The sequence below is a fragment of the Gasterosteus aculeatus genome, chromosome 4, assembly GCF_964276395.1.
Source record: "Gasterosteus aculeatus chromosome 4, fGasAcu3.hap1.1, whole genome shotgun sequence".
Lineage (NCBI taxonomy): Eukaryota > Metazoa > Chordata > Actinopteri > Perciformes > Gasterosteidae > Gasterosteus > Gasterosteus aculeatus.
This window is the reverse complement of record NC_135691.1, coordinates 31,239,739-31,260,537: the sequence shown is the minus strand read 5'-3', so window position 1 is coordinate 31,260,537 and position 20,799 is coordinate 31,239,739. Positions and strand designations below refer to the sequence as shown.

Genomic DNA, 20,799 nt, shown 5'->3' with positions numbered 1-20,799 from the left:
ATGGTGAAGCATAAAGTTACCAGTAGCAGCTCACCTTTTCACCTTTGGCACCATGCCAGCCTTTTGAACCCTGGTGAGAAATTATGAATTTATGGGACTTTGTGAAAGGGAAACTCTAACGGTCTCTAATACTTATTTGTATGGTTTAGAAAAGTTGCTTACTAAATTCCCAGGAGCTCCTTTAATTCCCTGAGTGCCTTTCTCACCCTAGAAAGGAAAGCAAAGGAAACGAGTCTGCTTAATATGTCATGTCAAAAGCCTGAAAAGGTGAAAAACGGAAAAAGATTGGATAAGCTGTCACTGAAACGGATGAACAAATTGAGTGTGGGATATTTTACATTAAATAAACAAAGCTAGATAAAGATGAAACATGTTGAAAGTGTTTGTCACTATCACAGGTTGTCTGTGATGAATACGCTGAGCTCGTTTTACCCTTCTGCCTGCAAAGCCGGGCAAACCTCTGGCACCAGGCTCCCCAGGAGCACTGTAACCCTGGTGAGGAACACAGTAGTTTTAACATGATGTATCATGTTTTTGCACAGGTCAGAAAGGAAAATGGTCATAAAACACAAAACGTTCTCATAATATTATATTTAATTTAGTTAATGCATCATATATATATATATCATATACAGTATTTGCACCTTTTCTCCTTTAACCCCAGGCTCACCAAGAGGACCCTTTATAGAGAGATGCAGTGATAGAAACAGAAAATATCAATAAATATAATTTCCAGTTGAAATACAATACAATGTCGCTAATGTCAAAGAATGATTGAAAAGAGTCAAACGTGTTTTTTGAAATTTCACATGGAAAACGTGACTATACATAATTCTAAAGTGTTAAATTATAAATTCATCTATCTGAACGGCTCCATGAATATTCAGCCAAATAAGATCATTGATCTGTTTGTAGGTTCTTACGTGAGGCCCTGCTGCTCCTCGAGGTCCAGGAGTTCCTGGTGATCCATTCTTCCCCCTTCTTCCCCGGTCCCCCTGCGCCGCCAACATACAAAACCTCTCAGCTTTCTCTTTCAAACACACAACGCTCTCCATATTTATACACTCCTTTACATTTCAATGTAATGTCAAAGCGGACTAATTGGACTAATTAGTCAACATGAGACGATGTACCTCCCTGCCCGGTTCTCCTGGGTCCCCCGGGGGCCCCCTAAGTCCAGGGGCTCCCTGCACGCCAGTGTTACCAAGAATACCCTGGATGCCCTGAGCACCCGGAAGCCCCGGCTCGCCTGGTTCACCCTGGAGGAAGAGGAGGTAGGAGAGAAGGAAAGTGACAAATTAATTGTTAAAGTTCACTTCTTTCATGTAATGCAGTAATTACTTTTCTGTTACTTTTGAATAATTGTGTTTTAAATAAAGTTGATTATTTTCTTTATCAATGTACATGCTCAAACCTCATTTTAAATGAGGGTGTGAGTCACTGAGCTAATTAAATAAGCTAAATTAAACGAGCGAAGAGAAGAAAAGTCAATCAATGAGAATGTGATTGAACGGACTGTTGGTATTAAGTGATTTTAGAAGGGATTTTTATAGAATAACAGATTGCTTATATTTCTTTTCATGAACCTTCCGTCCTGGAGGACCAGCCTGGCCTTCTGGACCTCTGTGGCCAATGCCTGGCTCTCCCTAAAAACCCAAAACAACATGTCAATGACATATTTCACTGGAATTTATTTTAAGTAAAAACACAACCACCTGATTTTGTCTGTTCTGTTGAAAACGTAAATGATTACAGCTGAAAAGTATTTACCTTTTGTCCATTTTCACCAATTTCCCCCTGAAAAGTGTATAAAAAAAAGAGTAAATACCAGCTACAAAGTGCACCTCACCACAATGTTTTTCATGAGCCAAAATAATTGCTAAAAAAAAGCTGAATTGTCAGTGTGTTTAACAAGAGGAATTATTAATGTCTGCTTTAATCTACTGTCTTCCAGTCACACAGAAATAGAGCAGAGCGTGACATCAAAGGCTTGCACTAAAATGGCTTCACTGACATGCGAGACGGGAGAGAACCTCTCCCCCAGCTCAGCTGGTGTTTTTATAGACGGGTGACACATTTCGTGTGGCGACTGTCATTCTTGCTCTGCGATCTTACGGCGAGGAATATTGCGCCGTAAATTGGTATGAAGAAAGAAACATAATGTCCATTAATTATAATGGCTGTGTCTGGCTTTTACAAAGGTGACTCAATACATTTTTGACCTAAAATATCTTTAGTCACCTTTCGTCCCGGAGTTCCATTCTCACCTGGATGTCCCTATTGCGTGAGAAATGTACAATTAGAGTGCGTTTAATTGAGCATGTCATATACTGATGAGCGTGCTTTGAGTACAATGCGGCCTTACCTTGAGGTAAAAATATTGTGGAGGGTACGGGTACGGCTGTCCAGTTTCTTCAAAATGACCCCCCTGTCTCCCCCTCTCCATCTCCACCCTCCTCCTCTCCCACTCCTCCCTCTCCAAGTCTCTCTCACCCTCCTGCTCTGTTCTCTCCAGCTCCAACTCTGCCTGCCTCTCCTTATCCAGCTCCTCTCGCTCCCTCTCCAGGTCCTCCTCCTCCTCCTCTCCTCCTCCTCTCTCCCGATCGACGTCCTCCTCTGTCTCCCAGTCGTAGTCTCCGCTCCTTTCCTCCTCTCCATAGACTGGATCTGGGCCTGTTTCGACATTTCCATCCGTCTGTAGTGCTTTCTGGTTTTCCATTTCCCACTCGTCCACTTCAAATTCAGTCGGTTGCTCTCCTCCTCGTACTTCTGGATAAATCTCTCTCTCTGTTTCACTGTATCGCTGCCTCTCCCTCCGCTCTGGCCTCTGCCTCCTGGAATGTGTTTGAAGGTCAATGCTTTCTTGCATCTGTTGCTGGAGAAACATTTTTTGAGACAAACCAGTGTATTTATAAATCACACAACCTCAGTTTGGCGGAATGTTATTTTACTGAATAGTTGATGACAGACTTACGTTCCAGCTGTTGTAACCTCGCGCTCCAGAGGATAAATGCTGAAATCAAAATGAAGGGGCAATCACATGTATAGTCCACAGATGGTTACCATGAAGTTAGATTTTCATGATGTGTGAAAGTCATTAATGATCACAGTTCTCAGGACTGAAACAAACTTTTTGTTCTTCCTTGATTTGACTTCTTCCCCCTGGGACTCCTGGCATGAACACCTTAAATAAAAGAAATATTTTTACTGCTATTTTTAATATAATATATATATTTTTAAACAAGACACGCTTACCATGTTTTTGGGCCACGGTACACTTTTCTTCACCCTGATTCGGAATCGAGGTACCTGTCAAAGCCCCCCAAAGCGAAGAGAAAACCAAGCAAAATCATCCTTTCAACCATCTGTGGTGATGTGTATTCTTATGGTTCAAAAAAAGAAGACACAAATTGCCTCGGGAAGTTATTCAAATATTCTTTTACTGAAGATTCATGCACAGCAAAGTTAAACACAGAGAAAATTTCACCAGTGAAAAGAGTGTATGACCTGGATACAGATAAGATTATAGTGCCACTACACATTGTTGGCGTTCAAAAGTGAAGTAAACACACAACATATTCCAAGTTTCAATAAATAAAATTCCCGTACAACTTGTCAAAAGGAGATATATTGAATTTGGTGGCATAACCTTTGTGTTTAACCCGATTCATTACAGAGAAATATTTGTCTGAATAAATAAATTGAGTTGTAGACAAGATGTAGGCTACACTGAGGTTTACATTGCACAAAATGAAGAAAACAAAATATATGGAACATTCAACAGTGCCTGATTTTCTACACATCTCTGCTCAAAATAAAGATATGAACTTCGCAATGGCAATATGTTTGATTGGGTGACATGGTCTCTGTGTGGAAAGAAGTCCTTCCTCGTGTTGGTCAGGTTGAGGGCTCCTCACCAGCAAAACACTTCAGTTTATTCACACGTTCGGTGCAGTGTGGCCTTTCTTATGAATGCTTATCACCCTATCGTCACAATGTCTTGGGACTTAAGAGACATCCTGTTAAAATTAGACAGAGAAAGTATTACAAGTATAACTCTCTGGAGTTGTGTCTTTGCCAGTAGATCATTCTTGAATAGTTGGACACGGACACTATTTCTGCTCATTCCCACTCAGGCAAGGTAAAGAAATCATGCTAAAAGCATGCCGCTCAGAAATGCTCTCTTGTCTCATGCTTCGGCAATGCCTGCGATATTATATTTCCATTCCTGCTGTATTCAAATTAGCCTTAGTCAAACGTTTTTTTGCACTGGTGAAATTTTCAGAGGAAAGAGAAGAAACTAGTGTTGAAATATGAAATATGATGCCATTGCATTTGACCTAAAGCATGGTTCGTTTAAGCTTATTCTTTATATTAAGACAGGGAGAAAGTGAAGCCCGTCCTTCATTTCTTCAAAGCACTTCTCCATCATTTCCGGGTGTCTCAAGTTTAGTGTTAATGAAATAGATTTGCATTCCGAGGCATGCAAGAATCTTCAGACACATTCGGTTAATATTCAAGCCTTTCAAATCAAAGCTGTACCTCGTCTGGTTCTTCTGTTGTGACGGGCGGTGTGGGAAGTGACACTTCATCCTGGTCGTGACAATTAAGGATAGATTTAGAGCGTGAAAGTGACAACAGCGCCTTGAAAAACAAAGCACTCTGTTGATTAGAAATTCTATATGTGATACCAACCGGGCCAGCTGCCTTTTCTTTATCACCCATAGTGGCGTTGTGGTTGTCGAGACAACCGACAGGTTGACAAAAAAAATCTAAAGAACATTGATACTATACACAATCAAAGCTCACTTACTTATTTCAGGGATCATAAGTGATCATTTTTAAACATTTAAAGCGGTTGCAGCTTGAGAATAAAAATGATATGGTCTTTATTTAGGAGAGGTATCCCTCGCCTGACCGGTCTAAAGCACGCAAAACATATTAGCATGTGTGGAGAATTTCACAACAGGCATATTTTAAAGAAAATACGTAAGAAACACAGAAATGTGCAGTTTCACCTCTGCATCTATGTGTCTGTCTGCAGAGGATGTTGGCGGATGACTGGAGGCTCCCACCAATGTTTCTGTCTGAGCAGGACGGGGTGTGGGCAATTGTTCCTCCTACAGAAAATAAAACCAGCGTGAATATGTCATTATTCCTCCCAGCTGAGCTCGGCTGCCTCCGCTTCCCTTTTATCAGAGTGCAGTCTTGCAAGTGAATTACATTTTGTTATTATCTGGGCTACAGATTAATAATCCATCGTCTTTTTATCTACTGGAAAGGGGATTTCATCTGCCTGGTGATCTGTGAAATTTATTATTCCCAATCCAGTTGAAGCAAATGCACCTTTTTGCTGTTGTTCTTCTCCTGGTGACCCGAAGAGTCAGATGGGGAAAGTTCTTCCTGTTTAAAAAAAAAAAAAGAAAAATACCATTATAACTTTTAAACATGTAAAACCTTAAACATGTAAAACTACAGAGACTCCAGTGGCTGATGTGAAGAGCAGATGCACTAAACTGTAATGACAAACTAATTTATTCTTAATGATTAATTCAGGTAGTGGGTGTGTCATTAATCAACTGTCCAGGGTTGAGTGTGGGCACAAATGGGATGATGCTATTAAAAAACATCCAGATTTGATCATGACAGGTCTGTTATTAAGAAGCCACCCACCATGACAACGCTCCAAATCCGTAACAACCCCACGTCATCAATCAACACTTTAAACTGAAGTTTCCCACAGTTCATGAATTAGTCATTCGTCGGAGCGGCTGCCTACCTCGTATTCATAACTGTATTCTTCGCTGTTATAAAACTCCTCTTCTTCCTCTTCTTCTTGCTTGTCCCCATCACTTGCCTTTGGATAAAAGGAAAAGTAGCAATAATCAAAAGAAGCTACGGTTGCATCATAATGCATCATGTGTGTTGAACACGACAATGCCAAACAATTAAAAAAAGGAAACTATTATAAAATATGTCATTAATATAATGAGAAGCACACGTTAAGAACAATACATGCTTTTAGTTTCACCAGCTACACCATGTAAACATTAAAATGAAAATTCTGCTTAATAGAGCTGACAACTTTTAGTACTAAAGCTGTTATTTACACACAATTCATGTTATGTTAATGTCGTGTTAGAGGCTGTGTTAGTTGGTTTTTATTTTGTTTAGTTGGAGCAAAAGATAAGTTATGCTTTCAGGTTTAGTTTGGACCCCTTCAAGGACATTTACCAGGCGTTGTCTCTGCCTCTTATGCCGTCCTTGATTTCCTTTGCCCTGGTTAAGAAGTTCATAGTCAGCAGACAGAAAAAAAAAAAGAAAAGTTTGTCATGCTTCAGAAGTTTATGATCAAGCATGAAACTATGAAGTTGATGTAAGTCAAGGGTGATATTTAAAAGGGGAAATGGGGAGTTAAGATGTTCAGGAGGCCTTATTGTTAAAGTTATCAAATGCGAATCAAATATACTCTGAGGAATTGATAAGTAAACCTGTTTTATAGTAAATGTCTGCTTCTCTTTGTTCATGACAGTATTTACATTCTATAATAAAGCTGATTGTCATACTTCAGTGGCATCAACTGAAATGACTTATCAATATAAATTGAAGTTATCAAGAACGATAATTACAACTTCTTCAAAAAGAAACTGTTTTATGTTAAGTATAATTGATGAAACGATACTCATGCGTGTTTTAGATCAGAAAGTGTCAAATGCGGTAACCGATGAGATGTTGATGTTAGCTACCTTCCCACGTTCCCTGTTCTTCTTCTTTTGTCCAGAGGTCTTCTTCAGTGAATCCTGAATGAGGACAACGGTCTCCGCCACGGTATCCGGCAAACCTGCAACCGTCTGACATGCACATTTCTGGTTTTAAACCTTTTGTGATCCTCAAAACATACATTTTAAGATTCACAAATTGCATCTGACAGCTGAGTTTAGTCAGGTGTTCAGTGCTTCAACCCTTTAATCCAAATCGTGGCCAGGCATGTGAAAGTGAGCCGGAGTGAGAGACCTGCCATGAGCACCTCATCTGTGATACTAATAATGATTATCATTTTATGACAATGTTATCCGTAATGTCTTACACCAAGATCCCACTGTGCTCACATTCAGAAACCTTCAGGTGTGAAAATGCAGAAATGCATTTGTAGAAACCCCATATGAGTCAAAATGTTTATTGTGCTCAGCATCAACAACAGTTTAGTAAAATTGTACATTTTGAGTTGCATAATGTTCTCACCTCCTGTGTAGTTGTAGAATTGAATGTTGAGTTGACTACTGTCAGATTCATTTGCAGGGATGATGCGCCTTCACGATCATAATCTGCTATCTCTTTGCCTCCGGAGTCCTTTAACCTGGCGTCATCCCTGTGGAGCTCCTGCTCTCCGTTCGGGGTGGTGACGGTCCATAAAGTCGGCCCCTCTGCGGCTCCCCTTAGAAGATCCTTCAAACCAAAAGACAGAAGAATTTGAACTAGTTACAAACGGACTTTAGTCTGTACACATACACACAGGTTGTAGCTCTGATGAACAAACATTTTTCAAAAGACTTTCAAAGGAGATTCAGAAGTTGCTTACGACGGTCAGCGACCCGTTTGAATCCGGCTCCTGGGTGGTGTCCAACTCTTTCTGCGGCTCGCTGGTGAGGTCAAACTTCACTGAACTCTGTTAAAACAAATGAAGTGGAGATTTATTCTTTCTGCTCACTTTTGACTTTAGAGGATTGCATTGGTGGTTACAAATGCCATGGGATGGTAACTGGTTGAAGAAGGGATGATGGAACTGAATATTGAGAATTCTAGATATTGAGTGAACAGAAGGAAATCATTCCGACCGACTTGTGACGAGCACATCGATCATCCACGTAGTTCGCAAAAAAACGCAAGTGTCTTATAATCCCATGAGGCATGAGATGCATGCCACTTTATATTGAGCGCTCACACTTGTTCCCTGGAGTTACTCACCGTGTACTCAGTGATGACGTTGGAGGTGTGAGTTTCTGTATTTTCTTTTGTTTTCTTGGAGTTGCCGAGCACATGAAGAAGCTCCTCTATTCCATCCTGCAGCAGCCTGTCAATCAAAGTCTTGAGCAAAGGCAGCTGGGGAAAAATGGTTTTCATTGAGGAGGTCGAACTGTACAATGCAGACACGAATTCAATTTAACCCAAAATGTAAATAATGCCGTGTTGAGGGCTCACCCTTATACCGTAGGCTTCAAACATCACTTCGATTTCCTAAATAAGAGGAAAAACACATGTTCAAGCGGCAGAACAACAACATTCATCTCAGTGGGTTATTGTTTCGCCCTGAGTTCACCTTCATCTCAATAGATTTCCCCGGAGCTCCAGCGTCACCCTATTGAGACGTCAAAGTAAATGATCAAATTCTAATTTCTATTTCCATATACATATGTTTTGGTCTGATAAAAACGAAACGCTACCATTTCTCCTTTCAGGCCCCTTTCTCCTTTATCCCCCTGCAATATAGTAAAAAGACAAATGAGCCAAAGAGCCAACATTTCTGTTTATTCATAACTCAGTTTCAGCGTGAGCCCCATTACCATCTTACCTTCAATCCCGGTGAGCCCTAAACACACAGAAACAGAGGAGCGAGGTATTGGAACATGCATCTACAATGCATGACATCAAGCTTAGCATTCCATACGGGGGCACGATTCATCTTAACCCAAAATAAAAGCATTAAAGCCATTGCTAAACTATCGCTCTGATGCCACGCGGGCAAAGCCACAGCTGTTAATGTGCCATTATTCACGAAATGTGCAGAAATGTGGTCTGTGTTCTTATCAAACTCACAGTCGCTCCTGGCGGACCCATTGGAACAGGAAATGCTTCTCGCATTTCATCAATGGCGGCGCTCTGGGAAACAATCATTGTAAACACGTGTTTAGTTCGTTTTAAGGTTTAATGATTATGGACAGAGACAGCAGCTCATAGATTAACAGATTTTTCAAATAAGAAATTTGCATCCCTCTTTAACAAATCCATACAAGTGGTCATATTTTTTTACCTCTGGTGTGACGAGCACCTGCTTGCCGGGTTGACCTGGAGGTCCTGGTTCCCCCCTGCTGCCATCTTTACCCTTAGAAGGAAGAAACACTCTCAGTTGTTCAGTTTTAGTTTTTTTTCACAAGCATGGCTGTCTATTATCCTGATCTCAAAACTGCTTACATTTGCACCCGTGTCCCCCTTGTCCCCCTGGAATGAGAGGATATTTCATCACTGTATTCAAAAAAATTGCTTTACAAATGTTCGAGTTGGCCACAACATATTTCAGAGACCTTTTTGCCATCTTCTCCTTTCGGTGCTCGCTCTCCCTACAGGAGGAAAATACTTGTTCAATTTTTACAATAAACATCAAAGTAATCCAGTTGGTATCGTTCAGCGCAGGGCTGTAATAGTTGGATCAAAGAGCCTCTCACATCTTTTCCTTGCAGGCCTCTCTTCCCGTCAATGCCAGGTCTCCCCTGTAGAGCACATGAAACAAAGCAATAACAATCCCTGCAGATACCTTTTAGACGGATTGTCATGGTGGAAAAGCAGACGGCTCGTGCTAATTACACACCTGAAAACCGCAATATATCATGTTGGATCGTCTAGAACGTCACCATTAGAAATGAAGGATGGATTTTGAATGATTTGGGGTGATACTCACTGGCGTTCCTGGTAAACCAGGCATCCCGGCAATCCCACCTCGTCCTTGGTCTCCTTTATCCCCCCTCTGTTCACATGAACACACACACAAAAACAAGCCTTTTCATCGATATTCAGTGACATTATTAAACAGTATCATGTGAGAGTACAAAACACTCACATATGGCTTTTCTATACACATTATATAAAGACTATTTCTGATTTGAGCAGAGTATTTTACGTCATATGTAACTGTGTGTGAACAATATAAAGTTACAAAAAACATTGGTTTAACTCACCAGACCAGGTTCTCCTTTTTTTCCCTGGTCACCCTGTCGTTTTAATGACATATATGGTGAGTAAGTGCATGGTGTAAATGAACAAAGCTCAATGGAATAATGGGCAGATTTTAAAAAGTTAAACTATGAGAATCTGTGTTCTTATACATGTGTTGGTGTTACCTTCATTCCCGGTTTTCCTGGTAAACCATCAAGTCCCTCTCTTCCAGAAACACCCTGCAAAATACAAAAGGTTTCTTGCGTCAACACAAACACATCATTAGTGACATAAACAGCACCACAATAAATGCAAGTCTATATGGTGTATAAACGTACCAGAGATGGTGCTCCAGGTTTCCCCTCTGGACCCTATGGTGAGAGATCAATGTTGAAGTAATTAATTGAAATAGTCTCTGACCAAATACTAAAAATACCAACTAACATCCTAAAAATATTTAAACCACTAAATAAATCATAGAAAACCAACAAACCGGCATAATTGAGAGGCTGAAAGCAAAAAAACATTCGGCATTTTTTGCTGAAGAAAACCCCCAACATTATTTAATATCCAAATGTTGGCAGATTTATTGTCTGCTCATTGACTGATTCAGTACTATCTCATACGTTGAGATATTTCACTGATATCCTGGCAGTATGTATTGTGTTTGTGACATGTGAAAGGACACTCACTCTAGGTCCCGGCAGACCGGTTTCTCCTCTCAAACCAGACTGACCAGGCTCTCCTGGCTCACCCTGGAGGAGAGAGAAGAGGAAAAGGAGCTCAATTATTAGTTAAAAAAGAAATGCATCACATAGAATACAGCATGTTTCATGTTATTCATCAAGTTACCTTGATAACTCTGGTCAGTATGTTGTGGTCTGCAACACCCTGGCAGGACAAGATCATAAACAAAAAGTTAACTTCAATAATAAGATAAATAATTTCAGGCAGATTGAGAACAGAAATTCATTTTCCGTGGTCTTGTGGGAGATTTCTCATTATTCTTGCTTCGTTTCAACAAACGCAAACATTGTCAAACATGGCTGAACTGATGAGAGGCTGTCAGCAAAGATAATAGAGGTTTGTTTACTTGTCCTCCCGGAGGTCCAGGCTTTCCCTTTGTGATAACGGCAGCACCATCAAAAGAAGAGAAGAGTTAAAAATCTAACATGTCACACTGCTAAACACGGTCCACACTTGCAACACAAAGGAAAAATAGTAGGTGCACCGAAGGGTGGCACACACACAAAAAGCCAGACTTAATTAGTAAAGATATCAAAGTAGAAATCATCAATCACAGAGCGGGGGCAAGTTTTGTAGACGTTGACTGAAACAGATGAATGACACTAAAGGATAAGAAACAATAAACATGCTGAATGGTGAATACGAACGTACTTGTTCCCCTTTGTCGCCCTTCTTTCCATCAGTGCCCTTTGGAAAACAGAAAATCGCAAGTTACTTCGGAACACTTTTCTTTGAGCTGATTTTGTTTCAGTTATTCACAGAGAAAATAAATAAATAAGGATTTAGTTCATTTGGGACGTACTTCCACAGCAGTAACAAATGACTTCAACTAGTGATATAATGGTGTATTCTTCTTCTCTTAGTGAAATTCTTACAGACAGGCCAGGCGTTCCAGTATCTCCTTTGCCTCCGTGGTCCCCTGGTCGCCCTGGTAACCCCAGTGGACCCTGATCAGCATCAATACAAAAGAGCACAGTCTTATATTGTGATTTTTGTATTATTATTAATTAATCTTGGAAAACAGAAAATAAATACCCTAATTCCTCCGTCCCCAGGCTCTCCAGGTGATCCCTGCTCTCCCTGTGAAAGACAATCAAAGTAACCACTCAAAGTAAGTTATTTGTACCCGACTGTATTGATTATAGGTCATTATGGAACTAGCTAACCTGCTGAGCAACATCACTGACCTACAACGTAAATAAAAGATTAGTCAAACATCTGTACCTTTGGTCCTTGTGCTCCGTTAGCTCCAGCTGCACCCTACACGGAAAGTCGTTGCGGTCAATTTTACAAGGTAAATACAAATTAATATATAATATAATATTTATAAATAAAGTCATCATCTGTACATATCAAACACATCTCATATTGTGTTTTTGGATCATGTTTTAACAAATACAATGAGCTTCTGATGTAGCTTGTACTTAATAAACCCCTTTTAAGTCAAATAAATTTCAAGTGTGATGAACAAGTGACGAGTGTATCATTGCGTTGATTTACTTACATCTTTACCTCTTAATCCTGGTTCTCCAGGATTGCCGGATAATCCAATGGGGCCTCGTTCCCCTTTAGAGCCATCGTTCCCCTGGACACACACATGCCTTGTGTTTTAGAAACATTAACACAGAAATGTATTCCGAAAGTCCAAATCTAGATCAAACAAATGGCCACAATGGTCACTAACCATTGATAGGCATAATTTTCCAATAATACCATGAGCGGACATGGAGCAACCTTAGCATCAATTTGGAGTCAAGTGTCTGATAACCTGACAGAATGTAGCATATCATCTTATTACCACTGAGGGAAGCAATCTGGATCTTTAGATGTTAAATACTCCCCTGTGTTCACCAGCTGGTGTCCAACTTCGTCTATTGTTTAGCGTTGGGATAGTAATGTACATTTAGCATTTTCAAAAGACATTGATGAGAGCTGCTTATAGAATATTTTTTTCTCTTACTTTTGGTCCTGGTTTTCCTGACAAACCAATATTTCCCTGTAAATGAAATGTAAACGGACAAACATGAGTGCATGTGAACGGCTGTTTTATACTTCGGTGTAATGTGACGGGAACGAGGTTCCGAGTTGTTCAGGGGACTCACCCTCTCTCCATTTTCTCCCTTTTGTCCCAGCAGTCCTGGAACCCCAAAACCGGGACTTCCCTGTGGATGTAGAAGTAAGAAACAATATCAATGTTTACATGTTTTTCTACTTGAACTATTTCCTTTAATCTTTGGAAATCTGAAAGAAATGTTAAGATCGTCAAAAATTGTCCTTAACCATTTCTCCTTTGTCTCCTCGGTCACCCTTTATCCCCTGGGGACCTGTGATGCCTACTGGACCAACATCTCCCTGACGGACAGAACAGATAAACAGACATGCACACAAACAGGGAACGTCAATCAGCAGGGCCATCGTCACCGGAACAAACGGCAGTTTCAAAAACAAAACCCTTCGCGTTAAATGGCCCCCTGTGGACAGGGGAGATAAAAGGGGTCCCACTCACTGGAGCATTCGGTCCCCCTTCAAGAGCTAATGAGAGAAAATCTTCATTTAGTTTGATAGACGGACACAGAGGAGTCGGTGCGCAGGAAATACCCCGACCAATTAATTAAAACATTAACGTAATCCCCTCCCTGTGGCTGAATTACTTATTTCAGAGGCAGTTAAGATAAACACAGGCAAACACAAAACAGTTTCTTATCAAATTGAACACACTTTCCGACAACTCCAAATCTGTAGTCAATGCACTTCCACGGCCAACAGATGGAGACCGAGGCAGATTTCCTGCTAATTCAGTTTTTGTACATATGCTCCACGGCTCGAGGGTGTTTCAATAATACTGTGAGCCAGGGGGATGTTTCACAGAAAAATGCTTTCCAGGATCAATAAGAGTTGACTTTGGTTACGTACCCTGGCCCCCTTGTTTCCAGTTGGGCCAATTATCTGTTGTAAGGGAAAAGGGAAGACCGATTGTGAGTCAAGTGCTTCTATTTCTAAAGTTTAAATGTATAAAGTAGTTTTCTTACGCCCTTTGCAGGATCGCCAGGGGGTCCCCTTGGACCCTCATCTCCTTTTAACCCTAATGGCCCTGTAAATCCCTGTAAAGGTCGAGGTAAATACAAATTATCTTTGAATTAAATATATCTTTGCTGTTACAATTATTACTACTATGTTGTGCCAATCGCTAGAGCAAATCTCTTGTTTTTGCTCAATTTACTTTAACCTCTAATCAATAAAAAAATAACATAAATACAAAAGTCATTGCTATCTTCTGTTTGCCAACACTTTATCAGCTGTTCTGTTCAAAGCTGTGTAACTAAGGACAGGAATCCGGTCCTCATGACGGCAATTTTCTTCGTCATTGTTACTTTCAAATGATGAACTGCATCAAATTAAAAATCAAAGATGCATTCCAAAACGTCCCGTTGGATGCAGTGACTAACTGAGGTATGAGAATTTGGCACATTATGAAGTCATTGAAACCCAAGAACAAAATGGCTTCTTTATTTGTTCATGTATCAAAATCGAAATGACTGTTTTGAGGCGAAAACACCAAATAAATTGTTTAACAACAGCATTTCCAGCCATTTGGTCCGAGTTAAATAAACGTATTGCTTCTGCCTCCGGCTTTATTTGTGATCAGAAATTAATCAAGAAGTGGATTTATATATGCTCAGGTGAGTTAGTGGCAAATATGATCATGTTGGTTCAGAGGGACATTATCTGTACAGGAAATATTAAAGTTGTTATTAATTGTAAGGAACATTTAGCCTCAGCCAATATATATATATATATATATTGGCTGAGGCTAAATGTATATATATATATATATATATATATATATATATATATATATATATATATATATATATCGTTAAGATGTAATCGTCTCTCACTGTGGGTCCTTGTGGTCCTCTTGGTCCCATCTCTCCTTGTTCTCCCTAAAAAGACAACAACAAAAAAAGTATGCGACACTGAAAACGGCACAAATATGTATGAAGACATTCACGTAGATTGATTCTGTTGTGATGTAAAAATAATACAACTACAAGCTCTTGGCTTAAATGGGTTGATGTTTTTACTTATTATATCAATTTACATAGTAAACGTGTTCTGACTAATGAAAAGAAAGGGACATGAACTCACCTTGTTCCCTTGTTCCCCATTGAATCCCTTCTTTCCCTGCAGATAAAAAGAAAATCACAGTTTCTGAATTATTCCATCATTGATTCTTACAGAATATTCACCCGTGAATATGTTTGATCTAATTTGACTGAGCTGGGAAATATGCATGAAACCATTGCTAGCTATTGAACAGAATATAAATAATCATGAAATGCACACCCGGGGTCCGATGATTCCTTGGATGCCCTGTTCTCCACGATCACCCTTTAAAGATTATTTACAAAGGTTATTTTTCAATAGAGTTTTGCGATTTTAACCAGAGAATTTCACACAGTGTTTAAATGTTTATTACCTTTGGGCCAACTGGTCCCGATAAGCCAATATTTCCCTGCAAAACAACAGTTCAAACATTGAAAACAAAAATGGGATTTTACAGTAATGCATCCACTGTCCCAGCTTAACATTCCTCCCCATAAAAACACTGAATTATCTTAGTGGATAAAAACCACCGTGTGGACACTAAATGGTAAGAAGACTTTTAAGTTTATTGCAGTGTACCTTCTCTCCCGGCTCTCCACGAGGACCTTCAATACCTTGTATACCAATTCCCTCTTCACCCTGCGAAAAAGAAAGGATTATTTTATCAGGCCAGTTACTTACTCACTACCTTTGATATTCAAGTGCTTTTAATTAGACACCTTATTGGTTTTCTCTCGTTAACACTTTTACCTTCTCTCCTATCAGGCCTGGTAAGCCTGGCACCCCATCAATGCCAATGGGGCCGGGCAAACCGGCAAGACCCTGCAGATGTTTGCGTGCGTTTGAGAAAGGGACAGAGAGAGAGAGACATAGAGGGGAGAAAAACACAGGAAGCAACTCTTTTTCCATTGTCTTACGCAACGTCTTTTGCCACTTCTCAGGATTTTATCAACAATGGGCTTACATCTTTTCCCGAATCTCCTTTGTCTCCTTTCACACCCGGCTTCCCACGTAAGCCCTTTCAAAAATAATTAGCAGATAAAAACAAAACAATGAAAATTTCAAGGATGTTAACATCTTATTTATTAAAAATAGGCCCCTTCATGCAAGTAGACACGAGGCATGATGCATGATATTTATGCTGCAAATTAACATTTTCTTGGCAGCCTTTCACAAACATGAATAAAGAGATACTTACTTTTGCTCCCAGCTCCCCAGGATCTCCCTACGTGTACACAGTAAAAAAACCACCTGGTTGATCTATGTTTCGGTTCAGTGTGGAACACCACGTACTGCTTACTGTAGGTCGTTCTGACTTTACATTGGCATGATACCACGAAACAACACAAGGTCACCATTGAAATGCCATGTTAAGGCCCAGTTAAGTTACCTTAACAGAGAGTCCTGGTGGGCCCGGTGATCCTGGTTGGCCAGGTAGGCCTGGAGCTCCATTGACACCTCGTACGCCAGCAGGCCCCTGGGGACCCTGTAAAATGTAGTGATTAACATTTGAATTGTGCTGAAATCACTTGTCCGAATAATCCAAATTAGGTTTTTGAAGGACTCACCGAAGAGCCCGGCTCTCCTTTACGACCAGGAACGAAATTTGCATCGGCGCCAGCTATGACATATCCAGGCTCTCCCTACGGATAATACAAGGAAAAGGCCTCATAAAACAGATCATGTTCATCCTTTTTATTCATCCTGTTATTGATCCAAAACGAAACTTGCTATGGAGCTCAAATATGTGTAGGAAGCAATCAGTGTAAAGTAATTGCACATGTTGGACTTACTCTCTCTCCTCTCTGTCCCTTGGGACCAGTGAACCCATGTGGACCCTACGCCGGATGAGGGAATGTTGGAAGAATTTGTGAAAAAAAGACACAACAGTCATCATTCTTATAGATGGGTGTAGAATTAGTTTATTGGTGAGGCTTCTTGCCTGTTTAAACCACCAAGATGGATTTTAATTCTGATGTTTATTGCGTGTCTTCCGTTTTGTGTCCCCTCTCTAAGGTCTACAATTTAGAAAATGTGAATACAAAGCTCTACCTTCGGTCAGCAATTGAGGGACAAAAGAAAACTTGCTCAGAGCAGATGATTGACATTCAAAACACTCTTCATCTTCTTTTATTCCTTGAATTGAGCTGAAGATGTTTTATCAGATTCATATGATAGGAGTTGAAGCGAACCGATTCAACGTAAAGCACATGAAAGAGGTTTTGTCATGGATATGTCATGTAGGTCTTACCATATCACCGTGTGCGCCTTGAGGGCCCTGAAGAATAACAATCGACAAAAAGAATTTCAGATTGAAGCTTAAACTTTATCCAGGTCAATGTGTGTGTGTGTTTTTCCTGAGTTAAGTTACCCGTTGGCCAGCAGAACCCGGGGGTCCGGGTCTCCCTGGTCGTCCTGGCAACCCAGGAATACCATCGGTTGCAGGAGGCCCCTGTCATATTAAAACATCGGGAATATATTTTATTCCTAATATTAATATCATAATATTATAGAAAAATAGATATAGACAGCAAAGACACACTTGCCAACACAATAACAACTATCAGAATAGATAGTTAAAATAAAAAATAAATTACAACAATGATTCCATATTCTGGATCTATGGAGACAGAGCTTTTGTATTACAATTTAACAGTCAAAACACTAATAAGAGACTGTAAGTCACCTCCCATCAACCAATCTGTACAAAAGATGTTCTTTCAACTTCTGAACATCTGGAAACTGGACAGCTTATTGCAACTCCCATTACTAAAGACTCTTTAAAAAAAAAAAGTCTTCTCCAACTTATTTTATTTAATCCTATGTAAACCCAATCCAATGCAAAGTCTCCCTGTCTTTGACTGTAGCTACTGCTGTTGTACTTGATAGCTCTCCGTTGCTTTGTAGTGAATAGCAGTTGCAGTGCACGATGCATAAATTGTGAAACCAAAAAAATGTATTTATTTTTCACTGCGAGTCAACCACATGCAGCAGTGTCACATTTATGCTTGTTTCTATGCTTGTCACTGCTGCACGTGCGCCCCCATGTATAATAGATGAAGCTAAAAAGACAGCAGACAGGTAAGAACAACTTGAATATTAATGACGACCATGATGACAAGAGTGTTTTAAATGTGTGTTTGTGTTTTGCTGGAGGTTGATTTTTACCCTTTCTCCCTTTTCTCCTTTGGTTGAAGTAAAAGGATCATACTGTCCTGGGCTTTGCCGAAATCTCTACATTAAGAGGACAAAGAGTACTCGTTATTCTAAGAGTTTAATTGATAGCAATGCAGGACAACGGGGGCACAGTAGGAAAGAAAATTCAGAGTGGAATTATCGCTAACAAGTGTCATAATGTTTAAAAAAAACACTTAAAACATACCAGACCGCCGAGACCAGAACCACCTCCCTGAAGAAATTACAGCAAGAATTCCAGCTGTAAATAACATTGATTTTGTGTATACTTCTAGTTTGTTGTAACCTTTAGCAGATTTCAGTACACTCACCGGTTCCCCTTTCTGACCCTGGATAAACAAACAAACCATGTGATTAATAGTGTAACCTTCAATCAATAGAAGAATTAATGAATCAGACTATTGTTTACGTAGCACATCAGTGATCTTTAAACCACTATGCAAATACTGAAAAGACACATTATGCTGCTGTACTACAATTACTATAATTATCTGTGTATTTGTGTGTAATTGTCTCGTCTTTTCATGATTTCTTTCATCTTTAGTCTTTCATATTTGGTTGCAGTGGGACCGATATGGTAACACGATAATGACAGATGACGGGATGATGACTTTGACAAGGGAAGGTAGCATTTCGCTTTCTACCAACCTTCACACACTGAGAGGCGCAGGGACCCTGAGCCTTAAGCAGCTCCTCTGGGTCCTCAGTCGGGGTGTCCAGCTGAGCGGACTGCAAATTGACACGAGAAAAAAAAGGGATTAATTTTGGGACATTGTGGTTGACAGCAGTGTTCCTTCCGGCATTTTACATTGCCATCTATGTAACACATGGTCGCCATTGATGAATAACCATCTCCGGAAGGGCTATGGGAGAATCCTTTTATGTACAACTTTAGCAAAGTGAGAATCACCTACAACACCTCTGAGCCAGTTGTGGGTGAAAGATGTATTATAATTTATTAAGTCTGATTGAACTATCAAATATCTTGGTGTAATATAAAAGAAATGAAATAGTGTTGCCTTGTTTGTGTCTTACCTCATCATTAAGTTTGAACTCGGAAAGGACCTCCTCATTACAGATGACATTGATAAATTCTCTCTCTATGGAAGGGAAGTCATCAAAGGTTGGTGAGTAGAAGATGTTTTTGTAGCTGGTGGGTGCTGCTATCTTATTCAGCTCCTCCATGTCTGCATTAGAAACTCCAATGGCCAGGACGCTGACACCTGCAGAGAAACAAATGCAAACGTTTATTATATTGAAAGTCCTGAAAAAAACAAACATGTGATATGGCTAAGCTGTATCCATATAGGCAACTTTTTAGATTTTTTAAATTCCTATTTTTATAGGTAAAAACACCATTTGGAGTGATTCCATTCTTCTTGCCAATGGTTTTACTGACCCAGAGCACGTGCAACTCTGGAGGGTGGAAGCACATCATCCTGGGCTCTGCCATCCGTAATCAGAACCAGAATATGGGCCACATCCTGCCTCATCCCCAGAGACTCCTGGAATAGCTCCTGCAGAACGTAGCTGATGCCTTTTCCTGATGATGGACATAAGTATTGAACCTTTGGGAGTTTTACTGTGCGTACCTTGAGGGACTGCAGTCCCGTTCCCGATGCACCATATATATATATATATATATATGTTATCAATGCACACCTTCAATCCTTTAATATTCTGTATAAGCTGTGACATCAAAACGGATAAGAGGTGGTAGTGTGCACATTTGATTGAGCGTCACTAACCTGTTCTGGTGTTGCCTCCTGCGTAACGTAGTGCTCTGAGCGCCTTGAGCAACGAGTTTCTGTCTTTAAAGTCACTTAGACGGAATTCAATTCGAGGCTCATCACTGTAATGAACCACGGCGATCTGAGAGAAAAAACACATCATCATAGCATTGCAATGCGCAGCAACTTTGAGCTACAACTCCGAAATGCATTTGAATCCTCTTCCTAAAATTATTTGTGCCTCTTCCGTGTCTGCCAACATTTATAAGCCATATGGCATTGTGCCCGGTTATCCTTTCTGCAAATGTTTGAGTCTGATTCAGGTGAAATAATGGCCCATTAGGCTCCTGCCAATGGCACTGAGTTGCACAGGATTCCCATTGAAGCCGCTTGCTAACCTGCTGCAGCCATCATCGTTTAAAAATCCAGTTTTTAAATGTTGTTGTCCAACCGTACAACTTGGGATAAAAACAACAGACACATATTGAGACAGAAGGTTTCACCGATAAACCCACCTGTGTCCCCTGAGGACCAATGCTGGGGAAGTACGTGGCCACCCGGAACATGAAGTCTTTCATCTTGATGAAGTTGTTGGCGCCAATGCTGGAGGACTCATCCACGAGGAAAACTATGTCTGCTTTGGTCTTACCGCACACTGACAAAACAAAAACATATTTAGCATTTATATAAAATATGTTTGTACGTGTTGAAACTGACACCAATGATATTTTAATAGAATATTCTCACAGTAACTATAGAGCTATATCCATCTATGAATAAGCAATACCATGTTTCGGTGGAGCTGCACGAGGTGTGGTTGATGGAACTGAGGGGACTTCTGCCGCTTTTGCTACAGAGACACTCGGCTGATCCGGAGGCTTCTCGGTGGTCATGGATTTAGTTGGCGGCGCAGCGATGGGGTGCCGGGTGGTCCTTGTGACTGCGTGAGGGACCCTGGTGTTGGTGATGGAGGCGGTCGTGATGGGAGGGGCGGCTGTGGCTGGCACAGGCTGGACCGTCACCGCCGGGGGATCCTGTCCCACTGGGATGAACAGACACGTGACCAAAACTCATACTGGGTAATATGCAATGC

At 40.4% G+C, this 20,799-nt stretch overlaps 1 protein-coding gene across 7 annotated transcripts in view; it reads right to left on the bottom strand.

The window, feature by feature from the left end:
- col7a1l (collagen type VII alpha 1-like) overlaps positions 1-20,799 on the bottom strand; it is a 44,295-nt gene that overhangs the window by 6,587 nt on the left and 16,909 nt on the right. For 5 of the 7 annotated variants that reach the window (XM_078100313.1, XM_078100318.1, XM_078100312.1 and 2 more), the window contains exons 21-90: positions 20,494-20,748; positions 20,222-20,361; positions 19,725-19,848; positions 19,376-19,519; positions 19,012-19,199; positions 18,625-18,705; positions 18,288-18,305; positions 18,164-18,190; positions 17,950-18,015; positions 17,153-17,233; positions 17,033-17,059; positions 16,575-16,619; positions 16,350-16,424; positions 16,172-16,267; positions 15,980-16,006; positions 15,746-15,799; positions 15,532-15,603; positions 15,361-15,420; positions 15,155-15,190; positions 15,022-15,066; positions 14,824-14,859; positions 14,574-14,618; positions 13,704-13,775; positions 13,588-13,620; positions 12,955-13,026; positions 12,777-12,836; positions 12,635-12,670; positions 12,179-12,259; positions 11,899-11,934; positions 11,710-11,754; positions 11,550-11,621; positions 11,326-11,361; positions 11,021-11,047; positions 10,780-10,818; positions 10,620-10,682; positions 10,266-10,298; positions 10,113-10,166; positions 9,951-9,983; positions 9,674-9,739; positions 9,441-9,485; positions 9,300-9,335; positions 9,190-9,216; positions 9,029-9,100; positions 8,815-8,877; positions 8,570-8,587; positions 8,442-8,477; positions 8,318-8,356; positions 8,200-8,235; positions 7,966-8,100; positions 7,580-7,666; positions 7,243-7,446; positions 6,747-6,851; positions 6,235-6,279; positions 5,780-5,857; positions 5,347-5,403; positions 5,019-5,120; positions 4,543-4,593; positions 3,256-3,309; positions 3,131-3,184; positions 2,975-3,013; positions 2,366-2,875; positions 2,242-2,277; positions 1,771-1,797; positions 1,587-1,646; positions 1,134-1,259; positions 924-995; positions 645-680; positions 433-492; positions 163-207; positions 35-70 (exon numbers count right to left, since the gene is read on the bottom strand). In XM_078100313.1, the coding sequence (XP_077956439.1) occupies positions 35-70; positions 163-207; positions 433-492; positions 645-680; positions 924-995; positions 1,134-1,259; positions 1,587-1,646; positions 1,771-1,797; positions 2,242-2,277; positions 2,366-2,875; positions 2,975-3,013; positions 3,131-3,184; positions 3,256-3,309; positions 4,543-4,593; positions 5,019-5,120; positions 5,347-5,403; positions 5,780-5,857; positions 6,235-6,279; positions 6,747-6,851; positions 7,243-7,446; positions 7,580-7,666; positions 7,966-8,100; positions 8,200-8,235; positions 8,318-8,356; positions 8,442-8,477; positions 8,570-8,587; positions 8,815-8,877; positions 9,029-9,100; positions 9,190-9,216; positions 9,300-9,335; positions 9,441-9,485; positions 9,674-9,739; positions 9,951-9,983; positions 10,113-10,166; positions 10,266-10,298; positions 10,620-10,682; positions 10,780-10,818; positions 11,021-11,047; positions 11,326-11,361; positions 11,550-11,621; positions 11,710-11,754; positions 11,899-11,934; positions 12,179-12,259; positions 12,635-12,670; positions 12,777-12,836; positions 12,955-13,026; positions 13,588-13,620; positions 13,704-13,775; positions 14,574-14,618; positions 14,824-14,859; positions 15,022-15,066; positions 15,155-15,190; positions 15,361-15,420; positions 15,532-15,603; positions 15,746-15,799; positions 15,980-16,006; positions 16,172-16,267; positions 16,350-16,424; positions 16,575-16,619; positions 17,033-17,059; positions 17,153-17,233; positions 17,950-18,015; positions 18,164-18,190; positions 18,288-18,305; positions 18,625-18,705; positions 19,012-19,199; positions 19,376-19,519; positions 19,725-19,848; positions 20,222-20,361; positions 20,494-20,748 (4,991 nt within the window). The remainder of the gene's footprint in view (positions 1-34; positions 71-162; positions 208-432; positions 493-644; positions 681-923; positions 996-1,133; positions 1,260-1,586; positions 1,647-1,770; positions 1,798-2,241; positions 2,278-2,365; positions 2,876-2,974; positions 3,014-3,130; positions 3,185-3,255; positions 3,310-4,542; positions 4,594-5,018; positions 5,121-5,346; positions 5,404-5,779; positions 5,858-6,234; positions 6,280-6,746; positions 6,852-7,242; positions 7,447-7,579; positions 7,667-7,965; positions 8,101-8,199; positions 8,236-8,317; positions 8,357-8,441; positions 8,478-8,569; positions 8,588-8,814; positions 8,878-9,028; positions 9,101-9,189; positions 9,217-9,299; positions 9,336-9,440; positions 9,486-9,673; positions 9,740-9,950; positions 9,984-10,112; positions 10,167-10,265; positions 10,299-10,619; positions 10,683-10,779; positions 10,819-11,020; positions 11,048-11,325; positions 11,362-11,549; positions 11,622-11,709; positions 11,755-11,898; positions 11,935-12,178; positions 12,260-12,634; positions 12,671-12,776; positions 12,837-12,954; positions 13,027-13,587; positions 13,621-13,703; positions 13,776-14,573; positions 14,619-14,823; positions 14,860-15,021; positions 15,067-15,154; positions 15,191-15,360; positions 15,421-15,531; positions 15,604-15,745; positions 15,800-15,979; positions 16,007-16,171; positions 16,268-16,349; positions 16,425-16,574; positions 16,620-17,032; positions 17,060-17,152; positions 17,234-17,949; positions 18,016-18,163; positions 18,191-18,287; positions 18,306-18,624; positions 18,706-19,011; positions 19,200-19,375; positions 19,520-19,724; positions 19,849-20,221; positions 20,362-20,493; positions 20,749-20,799) is intronic. The other 2 variants (XM_078100315.1, XM_078100316.1) reach the window with 2 other exon arrangements.